Raw genomic sequence first — 24,372 nt, 5'->3', positions numbered from 1 at the left:
GAGGGGGATTTTAGCTTTATTTTACTATTTGAAGTATATTAGTGCATTTGATTCTGTAGAATTTAATTTTTATTATCAACTGGGTAAGTTTTGGTCTCTGTGGGTGCTGGCCACACTCACAACACTGGTACCTGAGCTGCCAGCAGGTGCCCAGTCCGTCCTGCGTGGGTCTGACCGCCGCACACAACCCTTTAATGAATGGTGAGGCTGAACCACTGTGTTAATGTGTTTCTTTGAAGAGTGGGAGGCACAGTGCCTCCTGATAAATAAATATTATAGAGGCCATTTTTCTGTTAATGTTGAAAAATCGCTTTTATATACACTTCCTGTGCTTACGTGTTACCTAAATTATTTCCCAGGAACTCATACTCCTGCTTTCACTTCATTAAAGTTAAAATGTAATGCTTACAATATCTTTGAGTTCTAATATGTGTGTATACACTTATTTAAATCTGTATTTTTTACTTGTGGTTGGAGACATTTTGTTTCTGGAATAAGTAAAACGTGTTTTTTTTCTAGAGCGTCCCATACCCTTTGATCACATGATGTATGAACATCTTCAGAAATGGGGGCCGCGCAGGGAAGAAGTGAAGTTTTTCCTTCGGCACGAGGATTCCCCCACCGAGAGCATTGAGCAAGGTAGAGAAGTGCTTTCCCCATTTGTTAACTCCTTCCGTAGTTTGTTTAAATAAAATAGGAATAAATGTTAAAATAAATTACATCTTTGTTTTCCCTTCACTCACAAGTGGCAGGAGGGAGAGTTGGCGTCCCGCGTCCGCAGCTGCTCCACACTGGCCGCCCCAGCCTCGCTTCATTCCCTGGGCTGCAGGCCGGTCAGGCAATAGACTCAGATACGTGAAGAGGCCTCCTGTTTAAAGACATTGTTTTATTGCTTTTAACAAATATTGGATAGATCAAATATCAAGATTTTAAGAATAAATAAAACCATGTAAGGATTAGAAAAATTCCGAGAAATGTTTTTTTTTTTTTAATTCTTGGAGTGAACAAGACCTTTCTTTCTTTCTTTCTTTTTTTTTTTTTTTTTTAAAGATTTTATTTATTTATTTGAGAGAGAGACAGTGAGAGAGAGCATGAGAGGCAAGAAGGTCAGAGAGAGAAGCAGACTCCCCATGGAGTTGGGAGCCTGATGCGGGACTCGATCCCGGGACTCCGTGACCTTGACCTGAGCCGAAGGCAGTTGCTTAACCAACTGAGCCACCCAGGTGCCCCTGAACAAGACCTTTCTAAGTATAACACTAAGCTATAGAAGACTAGAAAACCAAATTATTGAGAAAAGAAGAACCCCCCCCCAAAAGAAAACCTGTGTGGCAATAACTACCCTAAGCAAAGTCAAAAGACAAAGTATAACCTGGGAAACAGCATTTATAGCTCGTATGCAGGGCTAACTACATTTATATATGAGTTCCTAAAAATTGATAAGGAAAATCAGTTTTTTTTTTAAAGTTCACAGAAAAGCAAACACACTCCGGCTCTAGGTTATGTGAAAGGATGTTCAGCCTTACTCCTAGTGAAAGCAATGTAGGGAAAACAGTGAATCTGTTTCTCCCGTTGCGCTGGTGAGCACGAGCGCATTGACGAATGCGGTGCTGGCGGGGGGCCGGGGGGTGGGGGTCCGTGACCCTGCCGTCGCGCCAGGTGGCAGCTGCTGCGGAGAGGCAAGTTAGCAACCTCTGTTAAACTCCCAAGGGAACCAAACCTTTAGCCTCGCAGTCTCACTTCTGAGAACTTACCCTAAAGCTACGCCTGCACACATACAAAACAAGGCCGACGTACCGTTGCTTGAGGGGCACGGCCGCTCTCGGAGCACGGCCAGGAGCGGTGGCCTGATGGCCGCCATGGGCGTTGTGGGCATCAGGTTAAAGAGGAGGCGGTGCGTGCGTGCGGTCGGCTGCCGCTCTGCCCGAAGTAAGGAAGGGGCTCTGCCCTGACCCGCACCATTTCCTGAACAGCTAAGTCAGTAAGTGAGCACAGTGCAAACCCTCGTGCCCGTTGCCGCCTTCTGTGTGACGGAGACAGAAGCCTAATTCTCTGCGCCTGTATTGGCTCGTACCTGGGTAAAATGTCTTTGGAAGCGTAAGAAACTGGTCGCATGGCTAACTGCAGGGGAAGGCTGCAGGGGAGGGAGGACTAATAGTTAATTGTACGCTCGTGTGCTCCTTTGGAATTTTAAACCATGGCAATATGCTACCTATTTTTGAATTAGAATTTAAACAAAATAAGAGAATCTTTTTGTAAAAGCCTATATATACATTGTGCATTACGAGACCTTTAACTTGTTATTTAACTGTGATTGTAGCTTACTTCTGGTATTTAAAAAAATAAACAGGGACATCCTTTTGTAAAAGGGTTCCTTTATTGCAAATTATCCCCTTTTATTTATATTTTATCATAAAGGACATTTTGCCCCTAGGATGAGCTACTAGCTATTTTAAAACCATCTTTCCAGGGGCGCCTGGGTGGCTCAGTGGGTTAGGGCCTCTGCCTTCGGCTCGGGTCATGATCCCAGGGTCCTGGGATCGAGCCCTGCATCAGGTTCTCTGCTCAGTGGGGAGCCTACATCCTTCTCTCTCTCTGCCTGTCTCTCTGCCTACTTGGGATCTCTGTCTGTCAAATAAATAAATAAAATCTTAAAAAAAAATAAAATAACAACAACAAAAAAAAAAACCCATCTTTCCATAGTGGTGAGTATTGTTCTGGTGCTGTTTTTGACAGCGTCTCACTACTTCTGGCTCTGCCTCCATCCGTCCGCGGTCTTCTGGAGTCAGGAGGCCAGGCTCCAGGTCCAGCTCTTCATCTCCCTGTACCTGAGACAGGAGTCCAGCTCCTCAGGACAAAAGCCCCCCGGGGAGGAGGGCGAGATGAGCTGACAGCTGCGTGCTATTCTAGCGCCAAGAATGTATTTTAGCTCTCTGCCTGAGCTCTCCAAATACTTTACCCCTCCTGTACCTAGCTGTTGGTTTTTTGTTTTTTTTTTAAGATTTATGTATTTATTTGACAGAGAGAGACAGCACGAGCATGGGGAATGGCAGGCAAAGGGAGAAGCAGGCTTCCCACCGAGCAGGGAGCCCCATGCGGGGCTCAATCCCAGGACCCTGGGATCATGACCGAAGCTGAAGGCGGACGGTTAACTGACTGAGCCAGCCAGGTGCCCCGTACTTAGCTATACTTGAATTAAATGTTTTGTATTTTACCTTTACTGATATAATATGTGTGCATAACTGTTAATGTCCTGGGTGGTGGGCTGAGAGGAAGATCTTATTCTCACTTTATAATGTTTGAAAGCGTTAGGGATACTTAAAGAGAACTGTTCAGAGCCCTAAGGAAGGTGACAGTGCTGACCTTCCAGTTCGGCGCGGCCTCCCCGCGCAGTGCTGCTCTGCCTTGCGGAGCTGACACAGCAGGCCCGGCAGATCCTGCGAGGAGGGGCTACTGGGCTGCACGATGCCTAGAGGACCACTGTCAGCACAGAGCTGCGGGTTTGCAAAAGGCAGACTGGGGACCTTGAGGGGTCGAGCAAGATGTGGAGGGAGCGTGCAGGATACCAGGCTGAAGGAAGCTCCCAGGAAGGAGACTGTTAGGGACAGTCCGTGAGGACCGAAGAACCAAATTCATCACAGCTTGCACTGATTTGTAGAACCTTCCCGTAAAGCCCCTGCCTCCCTGCTTGACCCTCCTCAGCCTGGCTTAGATGGCATTTGTAATAGGACCCTACCATCTCGTCAACCTCCTCGTCCCTTCTTTTCCCTTCAGTCACGTCCCTTCTCGCACCTTCATGTTCTGTGGGCCCCGACTCACAAGAGACCCCACAGTGCTCTCCCCTCTGCCGGCTTTCCTCTGCCTGTGCTTACGCACACTGCGCCTGTCTCTCAGAGCCCGAGGAGTAAGATGGTGGGTCCTTCGGGGGGTGCCTGGGTGGCTCAGTCAGTTGGGTGTCAGGCTCTTGTATTCCAGTCAGGTCATGATCCCCTGGGTCATGGGCTCGAGCCCCATGTCAGGCTCCACTCTCCGTGGAGAGTCTGCTTTAACGATTCTCTCCCTCTGCCTCTCCCTACTGCCCCCACCACCCCACCATCTCAAGTAAGTAAATCTTTTTTTTTTTTAAGGGTGCTTTGTTCCCTCTTTTGTTCACTGAGCTTCTCCGGTTTACAGCCAGAGTTGAGGATCCAAGAACATGATTCCTCTGTGCTTCCCACAGAGCCCAGTGGAAGGCAGTTGTCACTGACTGATAGCATTTGAAGGGGATGACATTGGAGGTTTATTGTGTAGAACTGTAGGACCCGTCCTGAGAAGGGAAGGAGCCCCCCACCAGAGTGAGGAGGATTCTGTATTTGGAAGCTAGAGGAGAGCATAGAGGACACTCACTTCGGCCACCGTCTGCACTTCGGGGAGCAAGCTTGGCGTGTAAAGTGCCTCGGTGAGGGCCATGGCCAGAGCATAAAGCGGGACCCGGGAGCCGGCGTGCTGGAGGCAGAGGCGAGGCTGACTTCTTGGTGTGCGTCACGGGCAAGTGACTTCCTAGTCCTCCGCCCCGTGTCCTCCTCTGCGCGCTGCATGGGGTCATGACTGCAGCTGGTGAGGTGTTCTCATGAAGGGTTCAGTGGGGCTGGTGCCCCAGAAGCTCTCGCCCTACCTGTCACCCCTTACTGTTCACTGTCTGCTGACTCCAAACAGTAAGGCCATCCTTACTATGGAGATGGAGCGGCACTTGGTAAAACTCTGATGTTGGATGTTTCATAGTACTCTAACTTCTTGGTAGCTTGTTGTTGGGAAGGGGAAGACATTCTAGAATATTAAATTAACCTGAATACCTTATTCCTTAAAAATATCAAGAATAGGGCGCCTGGGTGGCTCAGTGGTTAAGCCTCTGCGTTTGGCTCAGGTCATGATCTCAGGGTCCTGGGATCGAGTCCCGCATCGGGCTCTCTGCTCGGCAGGGAGCCTGCTTCTGCCTCTCTCTCTCTGCCTGTCTCTCTGCCTACTTGTGATTTCTCTCTGTCAAATAAATAAATAAAATCTTTAAAAAAAAATATCAAGAATAACTAAGAATTTAATTTACCTTGTGAACTGACAGATGCCATACTCCAAGGGAAGCTTGTGGCTGTGTGTGTGTGTGTGTGTGTGTGAGAGAGAGAGAGAGAGAGAGAGAGAGAATAAATCCTGCTACCAGGAAACTGGACTCTGTGAAGAGGCTGTTGTGGCTGTAGGACTGTGCTCGGCCACATGACATGCCCCTCATATCTGTTTAACACCTTTTGAATTTTCTCTCCCTTTTTTCCGATGTACCATGTATTTGTTTATGCACTGCACATCTTTGCTGTGTACATAAAAAGAGTAAGATATTTTCTGTTCCCTAAGGACCAGTCTTTGCCCCTTGGGGACAATATCACTGGCTTTGAGAATGTGTGCTTTAAGGTGAAGCAAGCCATACTTCCATTATAGCATTTTTCTTCAGATGTTTCAGAGTAATAGGAAAGAGGGAAAAAGTGTTTCCCTGTGTTTTATTTTGTCTTTTTAACATGAAGTTCATGTGCCTTTGAAGTCAGGGATTTCAGGTAGTAAGGCGGGCTATGAGGTGTGATAATACTCAAATGACATTAGGTAATGGCTGTAGAGATGAGTGGGCTGGGGTGGGTGCTGCACACATCAGAGGCTTCGGCTGCTGTGACTTCAGAGTCACCAGGTGCACATGAAGTGTGCTGCACACTTCATTTTGTTTAAAAAATACGACAGGGCATATAGCTTCTACAGTTTAAGTCTGAAGCCTTTTTGGGCAGTATTTTAATTTTTTTGGAGCAGGGGAGAATTCTTAAGACTGCCTGATTTGGGTTGATGCCCCGTGTCAGTTGTGAGCCTGCCAGTGAAGACCAGCTCTGCGCACCGATGTTTTTACTGCTGGATTTTTTTTTTTTTAATTTTTATTTATTTATTTGAGAGAGAGACCGTGAGAGAGAACATGAGCGAGGAGAAGGTCAGAGGGAGAAGCAGACTCCCCATGGAGCTGGGAGTCCGATGTGGGACTCGATCCCGGGACTCCAGGATCATGACCTGAGCCAAAGGCAGTCGTCCAACCAACTGAGCCACCCAGGCGCCCACTGCTGGATTTTAAGTTCTGTTTTAGTCCCTACTATAATAAAGTCTTTTAAAAATGTTTAATAAAAATTAGTTGTGGTAAAATACATGTGATATAAAACTTGCCATCTTGACCGTTTTTAAGTGTTAGAAATCTTTTGATATAGGTCAATTTCAAGATTCTGAAATAGAAGAAGAAATTTCATTTAAACAACTTTATAAAAATTAACTATAAAGCATTTTTTCAACTGTATCAAGGGTTGAGTTGTTAACCTGGTATATTGTGCTTGTGTCGCATAAATAATTAAGTAAGTGAAGAGATGGGAGGGTGTCCTCTTTCTAGCCTTTTAGTAAGTCTGGCCCTTTCATTTCTCCAGGCGGCCGTCAGACCCAAGAGCAGAGAACTCAGAGGAATGTAATAAATGTTCCTGCAGAGAAACGCACAGAAAATGGCGTAAGTACTAGCGAATCAAGGTGAAATTTTGGAATTGCTTTTTATAGGTACTGATGAGTCTGGGTTATCATTTATTTTTGAAGTCTTATTTTGGGGGTAGATTGGCATTTCTGTTGAGTATTTCACAAGTTTTTGTGAAGTTCCGCAGGCCACTGAGTGGTTCTGGCAGTCTGCGGTCTGGTCCACACCCTGGCCGGTCTCTGGTCCCCGGCCTGGCCCCGGCCTCGGCACCCTCCGCAGCCTGTGGCCTCAGCCTGTCCCGGCGCAGCAGCTGCTCACCTTGTGCTTGGTGCTCTTGCCCATGGCCCGGCCCCCAGAAGCCAGTGGTCTCCGTCTCTAGACTCAGGGATGAGCAGGCAGGCTCACCCCGTGTCTGGTGTGGATCTCCTCATCCTTCTGTGGGGTCTTGAAAGACAAAATGGCTGGGGGTGGAAATCTTCATAGTTGCCTCCAGCAGAGGGGACTCGCTCTGTCAGCTGGTGTCGCTCCGGAGAACAGGCCTGATGTGGAGGGGAAGAGAGGAAGTGGGCTCAGCAGAGGAGCTCTTTTTAAGAAGTGTCGTGTGTGTGTGTGTGTGTGTGTCCGAGGAAAGGATGAGCAGGAATGAAGGAATGAGCGAGGAGCGAATGAGAGAAATTTTCAACATGGTCTTTTCTGGAAATTTTAGGAATAACTTTTCCAAATAATTTTTAGGCTAGAGAATTAGTTTCTTTTTTTTTCCTTATTTTCCTTTTAAAGATTTCATTTATTTGAGGGAGAGAGAGTGTGAGAGAGCACGAGAAGGGGAAAGGTCAGAAGGAGAAGCAGGCTCCTGGCCAAGCAGGGAGCCTGATGCAGGACTTGATGCCGTGTCTCCAGGATCATGACCTGAACCAAAGGCGGTCGCTTAACCAAGTGAGCCACAGAGGCGCCCCGAGAACTAGTTTCTTTTTCCGGCTCTGCTGCTAAGCAGGTGTGTGACGTTGGGCAGGTTACTTCCCGGCACAGGGCTTGGCACAGTCCGAGGCTGGAGCGTGCAGGACCCGTAGTCAGTCTCCTCGCCAGCTCGACTTGAGCAAGTGACTTTGCCTCTCTGCTTCCCAACTTAGTATTATTGAACTGTGAGTTTAGTTCTTTTATTGGCTACTGTTAAGACTTTAAATGTTAACCTTCTATCTCTGTTTCTTTATACTATCAACTTCAAACCGGATCTCCAGGCCTCTCTCCTTGTAAGAGCCGGTGTCAGCACCTGTCCTGCATTTCCCACTTCCTCTTTCCCTCCTACCTTCCAGTTCTTTCAGCTGTGCTTTTATGTTGTCAAGTTTAATAATATCTGTACTGTTATCTGACTAAGTAAGCCTCCTGAAAACCATTTAGTAGGGTTTATAATTTTTAGACTTTGCAGATATTATTCACCGCATAGGCAAGTGACGCACTAAGTTATACTTTCTTCTCTTTGGCTCCAATGTCATAGTGCTTGTGCCACTCAGAACTATTTGTGATGTCCAGATTGTGAATTCTCCTGGGACAGCTTGGTGGCTCAGTCAGTTGAGTGTCTGCCTTCAGGTCAGAGAGCCTCAAATCGGGCTCCCTGCTCAGCAGGGAGTCTGCTGCTCCCACTGCTTGTGCACTCTCTCTCTCTTTTTCTCTCTCTCTAAAAACTAAATAAATAAAATGTTAAAAAAAAGAAAAAAGATTAGGAATTCTCGTTCCTTAGCCTCCAATGTCTAAAGACTGTTCCACAAATCCCGTTCACCTGCCTGCCTTCTGACATGCTTGTTCACACCAAATGTAGAGGAGCCTCTGTGGGGTTCTGCCAGTTATATTTGCTTCAGAAAGTCTTAAGAAAAAAAAAGGCCCACACCCCACTGGCGGGACTTTTGATTCAGTGAGTCTGGGCAGGCCTCCAGAACTCCCCACATGCCCTTCTGTGTTGCCCTGCCAGGTTTGGGGACCTCCAGGTCACATGCACACACTGTCCTAAGCATTCAGAACTTACTTGTCCAACTGAATTTTGGAGATTCTTTGAGTTCTAAGATTGCCCATGACCCGAGGGGTATATTGTTACAGGACAGCGCCGTGTGCTGGGGGGGTGCGGGAAGGGGCTCAGGAGGAGAGGGGGCCCGTCATAAAGTGAGTTCCTTTTTAAGAAAGATTTTTTTTTATTTATTGGATAGAAAGTATGCAAGAGAGAGCATGAACGAGGAGGGGCAGAAAGAGAGAGAGAGGCAGACCGAGGGAGCCTGAGATCATGACTGAGCCAAAGGCAGATGCCACCTCAGCTGAACCGCCCAGGCACCCCTGTAAAGCGAGTTCTGATGTTTAAATGTGAGGCGTCTGCGATCTTTCCCTGATGAAGTTATTTCTTAACACGGAGATAATGCTTATATCTCAAGATCAACAAAGCTGAAATCTGAAACCAAAGTTAAAAGTGTACCTATAGCATTGATGTGAGTTTTTAATTAGAGGAGGGCAGAGAGCTGTCAGGAGGTATAACTTTGCCCTGGAAGCATCACATCAAAGACGCTGCTATATTTTATGGTGCACACATCTGCCTGTTAAGCCCAGTAATATAGTATGTTCGTAAAGTTCTTAATGTCTACAAGGCACTTTTATGTGCATTTTTAAAGTTCATAAGATACTAAAAACATTTTTCAAGGGGCGCCTGGGGGGGGCTCAGTGGGTTAAAGCCTCTGCCTTCGGCTCAGGTCATGGTCTCAGGGTCCTGGGATCGAGCCCCGCATCGGGCTCCCTGCTCAGCGGGGAGCCTGCTTCCCCCTGTCTCTCTGCCTCCCTCTCTGCCTGCTTGTGATCTCTGTCAACTAAATAAATAAAATCTTTAAGAAACGATCTTTCTCCCAACACTTTATACACCCTGGGCAAATGGCGCCGAACCCGGCTTGTGGGCCCCAGCAGCAAGGACTGGGTCGAGCTGCGGCTGCGGGAGGAGGGCGGGTGTGGGGTGGAAGAGGAGCGGAAGCTGAGCTCGTGTGATTCATGCCCATTAGCAGCTGCTGGGGCAAGAAGTTCAGGAAGTCCTGCTCTACGAAAGTTGCAGGTCAACAAGTCAGGTTTTCTAAGAAGTAAATGCCCGGCCACTGGCCGGACTTTTGCTGCAGTGAGCCTGGGCAGGCCTGCAGAACTCCCAAATGCCTGTGTTGCCCTGCCAGGTTTGGGGGCCTCCGGGTCACATGCACACACTGTCCTAAGCATTCAGAACGTACTTGTCCAGTAGAATTCTGGGAATCTGGCTTTGACCGTATGCTACCGAAAAGCAAATGGATTTCTCTTAGAATATAGTTGCGGCACGGGTCCTCAGGAGCACCCCTAGTTTCAGCAGTTTTGTTTATTTGTTTGTTTGTTTATTTTTAAGATTTTGTATATTTATTTGACAGAGATCACAAGTAGGCAGAGAGAGAGAAGGAAGCAGGCTCTCCGCTGAGCAGAGAGCCCAATGCAGGACTCAATCCCAGGACCCTGGGATCATGACCTGAACTGAAGGCAGATGCTTAACACCTGAGCCCCCCAGACGCCCCTAGTTTCAGTGATTTGCCAGGAGGACTCACAGAACTCAGGAGCTGGTTGTACTCACAGCTCTGCTGGACTGCAGTGACATGCTATAGGGTGAGCTCAGTGAAGCACAAAGGCGTGTGGGGTGAAATCTGAGGACCCCAGGCACCAGCTTCCAAGAGGCCTTCCCCAGTGGAATCACACATACATGAATCATACAGTGGAATCATGCGTGCTGTCTGCCACAGCGGCTATGACAACAGGTGTGACATGCTGTTGGCCAGTGCAGCTCAGTGGAGCCCCAAGTGTACAAGTTCAGGTTCAGCAAGCTTCTCTCATCACTTCTGGGAATGGAGGGAACCCTCCCCAAATCCGAGTTCCCAGAGGACAGCCCAGGGCTTCCATTCAAACCAGTCTGTAAGGAGAGTGGTGTCAGGTCTGCCGTGGAAACGCTTCTGCAGGGCACCGTTTTCCTTAGGTGTCCTGGAAGTGCTTTTCCTGTTTTCTCGGCCAGCCACGCTCAACTATGAGTCAGTTCCTGCTTTATTCCTGCTTGCGCAGTGAACTGCCAAGGCCAGTTAATCTGGCCCCTCTGCTTTCTTCTAAGAGCTTTATAGTTGTAGCTCTCAATGTTTGGGGCTATGATCCATTGTGAGTTGATTTTTGGTTTTCATATGAAGCAGGGATCCAGATTTATTCTCTTGCCTCTTAATATCTATTTATCCCTGCAGCATTTGGTGAAAAGACTATTCCCTGGGCGCCTGGGTGGCTCAGTGGGTTAAAGCCTCTGCGTTTGGCTCAGGTCATGATTCCAGGGTCCTGGGATCAAGCCCCACATCGGGCTCTCTGCTCAGCAGGGAGCCTGCTTCCCCCTCTCTCTGCCTGCCTCTCTGCCTACTTGTGATCTCTGTCTGTCAAATAAATAGATAAAATCTTCAAAAAAAAAAAGATTATTAAAAGAAAAGAAAAGACTATTCCTTCTCCATTGAATTGTCTTGGTACCTTTGTCAAAGCAACTGGCCATAACTGTGAGAGTTTATTTATTTATTTATTTTTAGAAAGATTTTATTTATTTATTTGACAGAGAGAGATGACAAGCAGGCAGAGAGGCCGGTAGAAAGAGAGAGAGGAGGAAGCAGGCTCCCCGCTGAGCAGAGAGCCCGATGCGGGGCTCGATCCCAGGACCCTGAGATCACGACCTGAGCTGAAGGCAGCGGCTTAACCCACTGAGCCACTCAGGTGCCCCTGAGAGTTTATTTCCTGAAGCATTTGTTACTAATATGGGGACTTGGTCATGCTGTTTAACATACGGTGCCTGCCCTCAGCTGTGCCTCCTGTCTCCAGATCAGGTAAAGTTTCAAGTGTCTGGAGAATAAATATGTAGAATTCTGCTGCTTCTAGAATCAGAAGGTGTTGCCAGTTCTCAAGACAAATATTCTGTGATGTGCCAGGGCTCGTCCAGTCGTAGCTCTTCCAGCTTGCGGTGGTCACAGGCCCACTCGAGTGCCTTTCCCATTCGTTTTCTTTTTAGCTCTAAACATTTTTGTGGTCTCCTCTCCTGCTAGTTCATTTCTATGATTTTCTAGTATTCATTGTCAAAATGCCTTTACTGTAGTTTAGTGGTTTGGGGTTTAATGAAATTAGGATTTTTTTAAAAAGATTTTATTTATTTATTTGACAGAAGTCACAAGTAGGCAGAGAGGCAGGCAGAGAGAGAGAGAGAGAGGGAGAAGCAGGCTCCCCACTGAGCAGGGAGGATCCCAGGGACCCTGGGATCATGACCTGAGCCTAAGGCAGAGGCTTTAACCCACTGAGCCATCCAGGTGCCCCTGAAATTAGGATTAAATAATCCTCCACTATAAGAAAGAAGGAGATGTGGATTTCTTTAACTTTCCCCTGTGGGATTTGTTGAATTTACCAATTCTGAGAATCAGCATTTATCAGCACGTCTGAAAAAATCTCTGCAATTATCTGTACAGGTATTTCTTTTTCTACATTCTTTTTATTTTTGCCTTCTGGAGTGCTTATTAGACATATGCTATATCTTTCATTTTCTTCTCCTTGTCTCTTAATTTCTCTTTTATGTTTTTACTTTATCTCTTTGTACTCTGTTTTGCATGGTTTCTTATATATCTTTCAGTTAGTAAATCCTGTCATTAGCTCTGTTTATTTGGCTATTTAGTAAATATAATGTGCTTTTAAAATCTTATTTGTTATGAAAAGACAAGACACAGTCTGGGAGGAAATACTTGGAAATCCTGTATCCGACAAAGGACTTATACCCAGAATATACAAAGAAGTCTTAAAACTCAAGAAAATAAGCAGGCTGATTTTTTAAAGAAACAGGCAAAAGATTTGAATAGATGCTTCATTGGAGAGAAAGTGTGTATGCTAAGTAAGTACGTGGAAAGGTGTTCAGCATCATTAATCTTTAGGGAAATTTAAGTTAAAACCACCGTGAGATACCACTGTATACCTATTAGAATGTCTACATTTTTTTAAAAGATTTTATTTGACAGAGACACAGTAAGAGAGGGAACACAAGCAGGGGGAGCGGGTGAGGGAGAAGCAGGCTTCCTGCCAAGCAGAGAGCCTGATTAGGGGCTCGATCCCGGGACCCCGGGATCATGACTTGAGCCGAAGGCAGACGCTTAACAACTGAGCCACCCTTCCTAACAAGTGTTGGTGAGGATGTGGAGAGCCCAGAATTCTCAAATACTGCTGTTGAGAATATAACATGGTACAATCTAGTAAAAAAAACCAAAAAACTGGTAAACAGTGTAACAAATTTCTTTAAAACTTGAATATGAATCAGGGCACCTGAGTTGGTCTTGATTTCAGCTCAGGTCATGACTGAGGGTCCTGAGATGGAGCCCCGCGTCATTCTCCATGCTAGGCATGGAGCTGCTTAGGATTGGTGCTCTCCTCTCTCTCTGCCCCTTCCCCCGCTCTGCTCATTCTTTGACTAAAATAAATGAATGAATGAGTGAAATTTTTTTTAAACTTGAACATGAATCTATTATGCAATCCAGCAGTTCTATTCCAAAGTAATTACAGAAGCAAAAAGGAAGCAGCCAGCCATACAGACATGTACATGGGTGTTCAGAGCAGTTTGGTTTGTGGTAGCCAAAATCTGGAAACAACCTTAATGTCTAGTGACAGGTAAATGGATGAAAAGCATTATGTATCCATATAATGAAATATTACCGAGCAGTGACAAGGCGCGGGCCGCTGATACACACGGCAACATGGATGGCTCTCAGAATCATTATGGTGGAAGGTAGAAGCCAGACCATGGAGTACATACTGCTTGATTCCCTCTGTATAAAACTCTAGGACACGTAGGGTGCCTGGGTGGCTCAGTCAGTTAAGTGTCTGACTTGATTTTGGCTCAGGTCATGATCTCAGGGTCGTGACATCAAGCCCCTTACCAGACTGGAGCCTGCTTAAGATTGTCTCTCCCTCTCCCTCTGCCCTTATCACCCTCTTCCCTTAAAAAAGAAAAAAAAATCCTCTAGGAAATGTAAACTGACTAGTAGTAGCAGAAGGTAGACCAGCAGTTGCCTGTGTACCTGGGAACCAGGCACAAGGAGGTGATAGGGCCGGAGAGGCACAGACCTACAGGACACAAGCCAGCCGCAGCATTCTCTTGTGACCCAGAACTTCGGGTACCCCCCCGGAACTTCTTACCATTGTGGCAGCCCAGTGGCGCTTTCAAAAGTAGGTGTTTGTGTTTTATCTTGCCTCATAGATGTTACAATCAGGAGCATCGTTCCGTGTGTCTTGGGGGCTGTACTGTGGGAAACAGCAGTTCCCATGGTGTTTTGCTTTGTAGCTCTTATGGGGAATGTGGTGGTTTTCCCCTTAGTGTTGTCTGTGTCATCTGTTTCCTCCCGGTCTTTCCGGCCCTCATCGTTCTTGGCCACTTGCTTTGGGTATAAACATGGGTCAAACCAAACTTTGACTTTATATGGGTGAATTTTATTTATTTTTTATTCAAACAGAAGAGAGGAAGTTTTTTTTTTTTTTTTTAAGATTTTATTTGTCAGAGAGAGATCACAAGTAGGCAGAGAGGCAGGCAGAGAGAGAGCGAGAAGCAGGCTCCTTGCTGAGCAGAGAGCCCAATGTGGGACTCAATCCCAGGACTCTGGGATCATGACCTGAGCTAAAGGCAGCCATTTAACCCACTGAGCACCCAGGCACACCTGTGGGTGAATTTTAATCATAAGAGTAATTCATTTTATCAGATAAAATAGCGTATCATAGTATTATTACAGGGGTTGGGGAGTATTTTGGATACTAATTGGCTCCTATTTGTGAGGCTTAATAATTGAAATGTTGCAGCTCCAGAATATAATGAAATGTTAGACTCAATTTTACTAAGTATTTTTTTGTGATACAAATAAGTCTCCATGTTTATATTCTATCTTGATATCATTATCAGGTGTTTTCTTTTGTTTGCTAAGTAAGCAAGTAAAAATGCTCTCCAAACCTGAACATTTCCAACTGTGGTGAGATATGCAAAAAGAGAAATGACTAAAGGATCTAGACTATTATGTGGGGAAAAATAGATCTTATCCTAATTATTTTGTCAGAGTTTCACTTTTGACATGTTTGTCATTTTTGGAGTGACGTCATACTGAGAACCCAGTTGTACTTTAAAAAATCGGTTATACCAACAAATAAAAATTAAAAAATAAAACATTAGTTAAAGTTTTAAACAAATATCTTGTTAAATTACCAGAAAGGATCCTGGCTGATTGATCTAATTATTTTTTTACCATTTTAGTGTGAAATATACAGAGAATGTGTGAAATATGCACAGGTTAAAGAATTACTAAAAAAAAACCCACTCAGATAACTACTACCGAGGCTTAAAATTTCTTTCTTTATTCTTTTTAAAACAACTCTATCCAATTTATTTTGGTTTTAGACCAAAGACATACAGGCACATTGTTCGGTGGTGGCTACTAGAAGACTGATTCACATTCCACAGTGAAAGAAAGGGTGTTTTTAGAGATAGGTGGGTAAACAAATCACAGCACAGCCTGAGAAGTGCAGGAAAGGTAGAACAAGACACTGAAATAATCGGATTTGATCTGATTCACTTCCTGAGGTGGCTCTCAGAGATTTCCGGGAGCTGGAGATCAGAGGCATCTGCTAGGACACGGGGAAGAGCGTGAAGCGCTGTGGGCAGCAGAGAGCGCAAAACACGTTGGTAACAGTGGAGGGTACATGTGGGGACGAGGAGGGCGCCTGGGCGGCCCAGTGGGTTGGGCCTCTGCCTCCCGCTGGGGTCATGATCTCAGGGTCCTGGGACTGAGCCCAGGGAGCCTGCTTCCTCCTCTCTCTCTGCCTGCCTCTCTGCCTGCTTGTGATCTCTCTCTGTCAAATAAATAAATAAAATCTTTAAAAAGAAAAAAAAGAAGATGTGGGGACGAGGAAGGTGGGGGTGATGCTGAGCCGGGGCTAGAGCTGATCTGTACTGGTCAGGGGAGGGGCCGGATCCTCACTGCGCTGAGCCTGGCCTTACTCTTGCAGGGTTGTAAGCAAGGGAAAGGATGAGCTGTGTTTTAGAGAGAGCCTCTGGTGCTGGTGTGAGAGTTCCGTGTCCGGCATGGGGCTGGCAGTGAGACTGGGGACGGGGAGGCCTGTGCGGTCACTGTGGAATGTATACTTGACAGTAGACTCACAACTGGAGTCCCAGAGAGAGACTGACTTCCAAAGGAAATATCGGAAAAGAAGAATTTCAAGGTCATGGAGACACAAGCTCAAAAGGCATACGTCTGTAATACAATTTAGAAGAAAGGAGGTTTTAATTCATTCATTCTTGAAAAAAAAAATTTATTAATTTGAGACAGAGCATGAGCAGGGAGAAGGATCACAAGGAGAGGGAGAGGCTGACTGGGTGGCTCAGTGGGTTAAAACTCTGCCTTTGGCTCAGGTCATGATCTCAGGGTCCTGGGATCAAGCCCCGCACCGGGCTCTCTGCTCAACGGGGAGCTTGCTTCACCCTCTCTCTCTGCCTGCCTCTCTGCCTACTTGTGATCTCTCTCTGTGTGTCAAATAAATAAACAAAATCTTAAAAAAAAAAAAAAAAAAGGGAGAGGGGGAAGCAGACTCCCCACTGAGCAGGGAGCCTGACACAGGGCTCAGTCCCAGGACCCCGGGATCATGACCTGAGCCAAAGGCAGATGCTTAACAACTGAGCCACCCAGGTGCCCCTAAAAACAGCATTTTCATCCAATTCAGACTAATCAGCAGATGGCATCTGGTAGAACATTTGCCCTTTGAAACACTAGACAGCTGGTAGTGGGGGCAGTCCTCCGTGTATGTGCTGGAGCCTGTTCTGAGAGCAGCAGGGGCCAGCACATCCCGTGTGAGGGGACAGCATCCACTACGAGATGCAGACCCGGGCTGAGCTGCTGGCGCTGCTGCTCCTGCACCACTGGGCTCGGGAGAGCCCCTCAACCGGCTGCCGGAGCTCAGCTCTCTCCTCTGGGGGGCTGCGGAGCTTCCCCCGGAGGCACTGTGTAAGCGGTCAGTAAAATAGCCACCAGCTTGGGTTAACAAGATGACGTGCAAGTGCACGTTGCGTGCGGTTGCATCTGTAGAATCTGGAACTCATTAGGAAGGAGTTCTCTCACGTCTCTGGAAGTGATGTCAGATCCTGAGGGTCAGAACAATTGCAGGAGAGATTATCTGTAGAGGATCAGGAAAAGCTTCGGGAAGCAGATGGCATTGCCACAGAGCCTGGAAGGACGGGTAGAGTTTAGGAAGTGGGGGAAAGGGCTTTGCAGCCAGAAGGAATAACGTGGGCAAAAAGAGGAAGGTGGGGGCGCCTGGGTGGCTCAGTGGGTTGGGCAGCTGCCTTCGGCTCAGGTCATGATCCCAGTGTCCTGGGATCGAGTCCCACATCAGGCTCCTTGCTTGGTGGGGAGCCTGCTTCTCCCTCTGCCTGCCGCTCTGTCTGCCTGTGCTCGCTCGCTCTCTCCCTCTCTAACAAATAAATAAATAAAATTAAAAAAAAATAGGAAGGTGGGAAGTGTCAGCTCTGGAGTGGAGAGGAAAGCTGGCTATGAGAGCGATCAGGAGCGCTGAGCAACGGCTTATGTTTTCAGCCACGTAGGCTGAAGTCACCGGTGAGGCCTAGGTTCCTGGGGGAAATGTGGTCATTGATAACAGTAAGACGTTGAGGGAGGAAGCTGGGGTCGGAGGGAAGGGGGAGTTTGGTTTTAGACATGCTGGGGAGAAGTGCTGGTTTGGCCTACAAATCAAAATGTGAATCTGACCCGGGGAATGGCGGCTCTGGGGCTCCTTTGAGAGAGAGCAGGGCTGGAGGGCTGGAGCTCTCCAAGGGTGCCTCTGTGGCCTCCGCGTCAGCTAGTGCAGAAAGGGGCAAAGAGGACAGACCGTTGAGCGCCAGCACGGCGTCTCATCGCGACTTGAAAGCTTGGGGAATTTTCTTTGCCCAAGTAATAGTACAATGACATTCTTGTCTGTTATAGCCAGGGTGAAGTTACTTAGTTGAGTATTAAAGTCAGCACATCAGGATGAGGGCTGACATCTGAGGTGACCCAGTAGCCGGTCGGTGTTTAGTTGCTGACAAAATCCACTAGTCTTTCCTGTTGACTGACTGCCAAGGAATTTAGGTTAGTCCTTGAGGATGAAAGCAGCATTTATGGTTAAAACCTCTACTGATTGCATTGTTAGCTAGCTCTCTGAAACAGAGGCCCATAAACGTAAACATTCCCTGTCTCTGTAGGTGACAGTGCTGTTGGGAATAACAACTGAACTCCTGCAAGTAGCCAGTAACAGAATGAGAGACGGATAGAGTCTTCGTCAGACTTTACAGTAAATGGATGTGGCAGTTTTAAAAATATGTCTGCAGATTCTTTAAAATGCCTCTCTTCGGGGTGCCTGGGTGGCTCAGTCGATAAGTGTCTGTCTTCGGCTCAGGTCTTGATCCCAGGGTCCTGGGATCGAGCCCCACATTGGGCTCTCTGCTCAAGCCCTGGGAGGCTGCTTCTCCCTCTCCCGTTCCCCCTGCTTGTGTTCACCTCTCTTGCTGTCTCTTTCTCTGTCAAATAAATAAACAAAATCTTTTTTTTTTTTTAAGATTTTATTTATTTATTTATTTGACAGAGAGAAATCACAAGTAGATGGAGAGGCAGACAGAGAGAGACAGAGGGAAGCAGGCTCCCCGCTGAGCAGAGAGCCCGATGCGGGACTCGATCCCAGCACCCTGAGATCATAACCTGAGCCGAAGGCAGCGGCTTAAACCACTGAGCCACCCAGGCGCCCCAATAAACAAAATCTTTTTAAAAATAAAATAAAATGCCTCTCTTCCAAAGATGGAGTCTAATTCCACTCTTCTCACAGACATAATGACTTGCTCCTAACAGAATTTGGAAGAAGTGATACTATGTAACTTCTGAGGCTAATTCATTAAAGATAGCTTCCCCCGGCGCTCCCTCTTAGACTGTTTGCTTTGGGGGACATCAGCCACCATGTTGTGGGTGCACTCAAGCAAGCAGCTCTGTGAAGAGGTCTGCTTGGTAGCCACGTGAGTGTGCCGTCTTGGAATCAGATTCTCCAGCTCATCAAGCCTTAAGCCCTAACATTCGGCTCAACCTCATGAGAAATCTTTTTTTTTTTTCTTTTTTTTCAAGATTTATTTATTTGACAGAGAGATACACAGTGAGAGAGGGAGCACAAGCAAGGGGAGAGGGAGAGGGAGAAGCAGGCTTCCTATTGAGCAGGCAGCCTGATGCGGGGCTCGAGCCTCAGACCCTGGGATCATGACCTGAGCCAAAGGCAGACACTTAATGACTGAGCCACCCAGGCGCCCTGAGGGAGAGAATCTTAAGCAGGCTGTATGCCCAGCACAGAGCCTGATGCAGGGCTTGATCTCACAACCCAGAGATCATGACTCGAGCAGACATCAAGAGTCGGATACTTAACCAAATGAGCCATCCAGGTGCCCCAGGATCATGAGACATCTTAAGCCAGAACTGCCCAGCCAAGCTGCTTCTTGATCCTTTATCCACAGAAACTGTGAGCCATAATGAATATTTGTTGTGTTTTAAGCCCCTGAATTTAGATGTGATCTATTAGCAGCAACAGAGAACTAATACATAGCCTTGGAATGAATAACGTGGGCTCTTGATTCCCAAATTGTTTTCACAAGTGTACAGTGTATGAGTTGAATAATGAAAACTTTCTTACATAAATAGTAAGCAACACATAGATACATTTGAAAACTAAAGTGTCATGTAGTGGAGTGTGTTGTACTGGCCAAAGGAGGTGAAGAAGGCTTCGAGGCATGGGTGGCGGCAGTGGGGAACGGGAAGGCGTCCCTCTGTGGAATGGCTTCGAGATGTAAATTCTTCCTTTCACATCATTTTCTTCACCAGTTTTTCAACTTTGGGGGAGATTGCACTCAAACTGAGCTTAAAAATAAAGTTACAGGGGGCGCCTGGGTGGCTCAGTGGGTTAAGCCGCTGCCTTCGGCTCAGGTCATGATCCCAGGGTCCTGGGATCGAGCCCCGCATCCGGCTCTCTGCTCAGCAGGGAGCCTGCTTCCTCTCTCTCTTTCTCTGCCTGCCTCTCTGCCTGCTGTCATCTCTCTCTGTTAAATTAAATAAATAAATAAATAAATAAAATAAAGTTACGGGAAGCGGGGAGGGAGGGAGCCAGGAGTTCCCTGCTACGTGGGAAGACCAATGACTAGACTGTAGGAAAAGCAAACAGAAGCCGTGTTTCGAAGACCTGTCTTACAGGCGTTTTGTCAGTGTGTAAGACGTGCGTCTGGAATAGCTAGCAGCTTGGGTCTTGAAAGATCTCTGAACCGTGTGCAGCTGCTGGGGCGAGTGGGCAGGACCCCGTCATGAGACAGGTGGAAGGGAAAACCCAGTCACAGTATTTTCTCTAGCGACAAACGAGACGTGGCGGTCCGGGGCGAGTGAAGCACACCAGGCGGGTGATGCCAGTCAGAAGACGGCGTGGCGCTGATCAGCATCTGCCCAGCCTCGGGGATGCGGCGCGCCAGAATGTGAGGAAGGGCTCCCGGGTCTGTGTGCGAGGGAGAGGAGACGACGCTGAATACACAGCTGGTAACGTCGTGTTTCTGAGTGACCAGACCAGAGAAGGCATAGAGTGGACGAGTCTCCTTTAGCCATTGCTTGGTACAGTCTCATTTCCAAATCCTGTATGGTCTTTCTAGTTCCTAAGGACAAGAAGTAAAATATTATTTTATATTAAATTGTTACAGTACGGGAAAGCATCATTAGGGTAGCACAAGCCAAATGAGAGAGCACTTCAAACCGACAGAGTTAACCCAGGAGCGCAGCGGACCAGAGGGCAGAGGAGACGGCCACCCTTTGTCCCCTGGAACGTGCTCACAGCACAGCACTGGGGCTCGTCTGGGCAAGGCACATCCTCTGCTCTGACAAGCGGCTGGGTTGAGTAAATTGGCTGTTTGCCTGAAACTGTAATGTCAAAATATCTCTTTAGAGGGCATTTAGTGTGGTTTTTTTGTTTGCTTTGTTTTTGCGTTTAGTGTGTTTTTGAATGAAAATCATTTATACCAGAAAAATAAAAGTCTGGCAAAAGCATAATTTTTCAGGAACTGCTGTGTGAAGAGTCATTAACAGAAGGGACACTGTGCCAGGTGATTGAGTCCTTTTGTTTCCATAAATAAAATTGCCGTCTCTGATAAGTTTTTTGCACGTGTTAGAAAAAGACACCAGGCACCTGTTGACAGGTTGCATTGCTGGTGTGTGGGAAGACACAGCGAGGTCTTCACGGTGTGACTGGCGTGGGGCGGGAGACGTGCATGTGTCGTGTAATTGTCCGCAGTGGTTTGTTTGTTTTTAATGCCTGGGTTATTGTATCACCAGTTTCAAAATTCTATTTATAACATTACCTGAAGAGACAAAAGAATACCTTTGATTAAAGGCGTGTTACCTGTTGACTTGTGATCCAGAGATTTCAACCATAGTTATCAAGTGAGGCATAGTCTTTCTGAATATCTTAGTTGTGACAGCCTGTTTTTCAGGCATATGGTAGCTTCGGGAGCCATGGCTTAGTACAAATGAGGTATTAGCCTGGGAAATAAGCCCCTTTTCCTTATCTACCTTTTTTTTTTTTTTTTAAGGTTTTGTTTATTCATGAGAGACAGAGAAGGGGACGGCAGAGGGAGAGACTGACACCCTCCAGAGCAGAGAGCCCGATCCGGACCTGAGCGGAGGCAGACAGTTAACCGTCTGAGCCACCCAGGCGCTTTCCTTATCTAGCTTCTGACTAGTCTTTTTTTTTTTTTTAAAGATTTTATTTATCTGTTTGACAGAGAGAGATCACAAGTAGGCAGAGAGGCAGGCAGAGAGAGGGGGAAGCAGGCTCCCTGCTGAGCAGAGAGCCCAATGTGGGGCTCGATCCCAGGACCCTGGAATCATGACCTGAGCTGAAGGCAGAGGCTTTAACCCACTGAGCCACCCAGGTGCCCATAACTTCTGACTAGTCTTATTTATTGTTAGCTTATTTATTGAAAATCTGGTCACAGTATGTTTGGTGTTGATCACTTTTTTGGACATTAAATTATGGACATTTTTATGCTTTTTAAAATCACTTATCTAGGAGTGCCTGGGTGGCTCAGTGGGTTGGGCCTCCGCCTTTGGCTCGGGTCATGATCTCAGGGTCCTGGAATCGAGTCCTGCATCGGGCTCTCTGCTCAGCAGGGAGCCTGCTTCCCCCTCTCTCTCTGCCTGCCTCCGTGCCTACTTGTGATCTCTCTCTGTCAAATAAATGAATAAAATCTCTTAAAAAATAAATAAATAAAATAAAATAAAATCACTTATCTAGGGGTGCGTGGGTGGCTCAGTCAGTTAAGCATCAGGCTCCCTGCTCACCCGGGAGTCTGTTTTTCCCTCTGCCTCTCCCCCTGCTTGTGCCCTTTCTCTCTCTCAAATAAATGAATAAAATCTTTCTAAAAAATTAAAAAATAAAATTACTTATCTAAATGCCATTTATGGAACACTTTCTTTGCCAAGGGGTTTTTTTGTTTAAAAAGAGGATAATTGAAATGTAAACATTGATACCACCAAGTGTTGGGTAAAGATGTAGAGAACCTAGAACTTCCCATGTGCCTGTAGGGTTATAAAATGGCAGGCTTCAGTTTGGAAAACAATGTGGCAGTTTCTGTAAGTCAAACACAAAAGTACCACGTACCCCACCTGTTCTGCTTTCTTGACGCTGGTTACCCAAGAGAAGCCAGAACACTTGTCCACATAGATACCGGCACATGAATACTCAAGACAGCTTTCTTCATCCCAGTCCCAAAGCGGAAACAACCCACATGCCCATTAACAGGTGAATGGACTGGCAGAGTGTGGTCTATCCAGACAGCAGGATCCTACCCAGCAGTAAAAAGGAGCAAATTACTGATGTGCATAGCAACACGGATGATACCAGAAGCATCTTGGGGATGAGAGAAGCCGGCCCACAGCAGCACACTGCACGGTCCGTTTGTGCGGAATTCCCCCGCAAACAGACGAGGCTGTCAGGACACAACGACAGGCCCACATCTGTGCTTGCGGGGCCGCGGGGAGGGGTTGGTGGTGTGAGGAGTGCAGGGGACGAGCCGGTGACAAAACTCATTCAGCGGTGTACCTCACACGGGTGCGTTTTATTGCCCGAGAGCTGCACCTTAGTAAAGCTGATAAGAAAGTGAACATGGGGGCGCCTAGATGGCTCAGTTAAGCATCCAACTCTTTTTTTTTTTTAAAGATTTTATTTATTTATTTGTCATAGAGAGAGAAGCGAGAGCAAGCACAGACAGACAGAGTGGCAGGCAGAGGCAGAGGGAGAAGCAGGCTCCCCACCAAGCAAGGAGCCCGGATGTGGGACTCGATCCCAGGATGCTGGGATCATGACCTGAGCCGAAGTTAGCCGCTTAACCAACTGAGCCACCCAGGCGTCCCAAGCATCCAACTCTTGATTCTGGTTCAGGTCATGATCTCAGGGTCTTGATTTGAGCCCTGTCGGCCTCTGTGCTGGGCATGGAATGTGTTCCAGATTCTCCTTCTCCCTCTCCCCTGCCCCCCATAATAATAAGTAAAAGTAAACATTGGTTTCACTGTGTATTTGTTAAACTAGTTATTCGTCATTTCATTTTGTTTACCTCTCAGTATGGATTTTTTTTTAAGCCCAATTTTGCGACAGAATACAGTATGGATATTTTTGAAGTTTTGTGTATGAAATGGACTAGAGTATGCTTATCAATTTTTTAAAGTTGCTAATATCTTAAATTTAAGACCATAAAAAATGAAACGTTTTTATTTTTGCTTTTTTTTTTTTTTTTTTTTTTAAGGTTATTTGAGGGGTGCCTGCCTGGCTGAGTCCTTAAGCATCTGCTTTTGGCTCAGGTCATGATCACAGGGTACTGAGATCGGCCCCGTCAGGCTTCCTGCTCCATAGGAGGCTGCTTCTCCCTCTCCCGCTCCCCCTGCTTGTGTTCCCTCTCTCGCTGTGTCTCTCTCTGTCAAATAAATTTTTTTTAAGTCTTCATAAAAAAAAAAAAAGATTATTTATTTGAGACAGGATGAGCAGGAGGAGGGCTGAGGGCCAGGGAGAGGGACTCCCCACTGAGCAGGGACCCGACCAGGGCTCAAGCCCAGGACCCCAAGATCATGACATGAGCGGAAGGCAGACGCTGGACCGCCCAGGTGGCCCTGTGTTTGGGTACTTGGAGTGTTGTGAAATAACGCCTTTACTTGAAATTTTCGTAAAGTCGGGAATAATGTACAGAGGGCTTAGCTTGGGTTCGTTGTTTCGGGAAGGGAGGTTTTAAGAGAATCCTTTTATCTGCAGCCCCGCGGTTCCCGGGACGACTCGGCCAGTCGCCGAGGGGGGAGGCGCGCCGGCTCGGCCGCTCCGGTCAGGGCCCTTGCGCGCGGGGACGGGCACGGAGCTGTCGCGGCGCGCGTGTGAGTATAAGGGGGACTGGGCTCTGGTGCTGGCGCTCGAGGTCCATCCGAGGAGCGACCTGATGGCTGCCGTTGCGAGATCGTTTCTCCGTCGGGCAGGCTCCCCGCGAGCAGCGAGAAGCCGCGCTCCACTTGCTTCTGACCTGAGCCCCCGCGGCCCGGACGGCGTCCGGCGTGGCGGGGGCCGCGCCTTGTCCTGGCCTGTGGGGCACGTGGGCCGCGTCCGGACGACGCCAGCTCCCGGGAGCCCGTCGCACGGCCCTGCCGCGGCTCGCGGGAAAGCGGGAAAGGCCGGGCGAGGCGGGGGCGCCGGCCGGCTCCGTGGGCGCGCGGGGCTCCGGCTCTTGGGGCGGG

At 47.3% G+C, this 24,372-nt stretch overlaps 1 protein-coding gene across 5 annotated transcripts in view; it reads left to right on the top strand.

Moving 5' to 3' along the window:
* PPP1R13B (protein phosphatase 1 regulatory subunit 13B) overlaps positions 1-24,372 on the top strand; it is a 93,972-nt gene that overhangs the window by 45,427 nt on the left and 24,173 nt on the right. For all 5 annotated transcript variants that reach the window (XR_009399238.1, XM_059374079.1, XM_059374078.1 and 2 more), the window contains exons 3-4: positions 520-639; positions 6,468-6,544. Coding sequence is in view for 4 of the 5 variants with exons in the window: in XM_059374079.1 (XP_059230062.1) it covers positions 520-639; positions 6,468-6,544 (197 nt within the window). In the remaining variant the exon portion in view is untranslated. The remainder of the gene's footprint in view (positions 1-519; positions 640-6,467; positions 6,545-24,372) is intronic.

The sequence above is a fragment of the Mustela nigripes genome, chromosome 13, assembly GCF_022355385.1.
Source record: "Mustela nigripes isolate SB6536 chromosome 13, MUSNIG.SB6536, whole genome shotgun sequence".
NCBI classification, from domain to species: Eukaryota; Metazoa; Chordata; class Mammalia; order Carnivora; family Mustelidae; genus Mustela; species Mustela nigripes.
The sequence above is the reverse complement of the archived record's forward strand: the minus strand, read 5'-3'. Positions and strand labels throughout refer to the sequence as shown.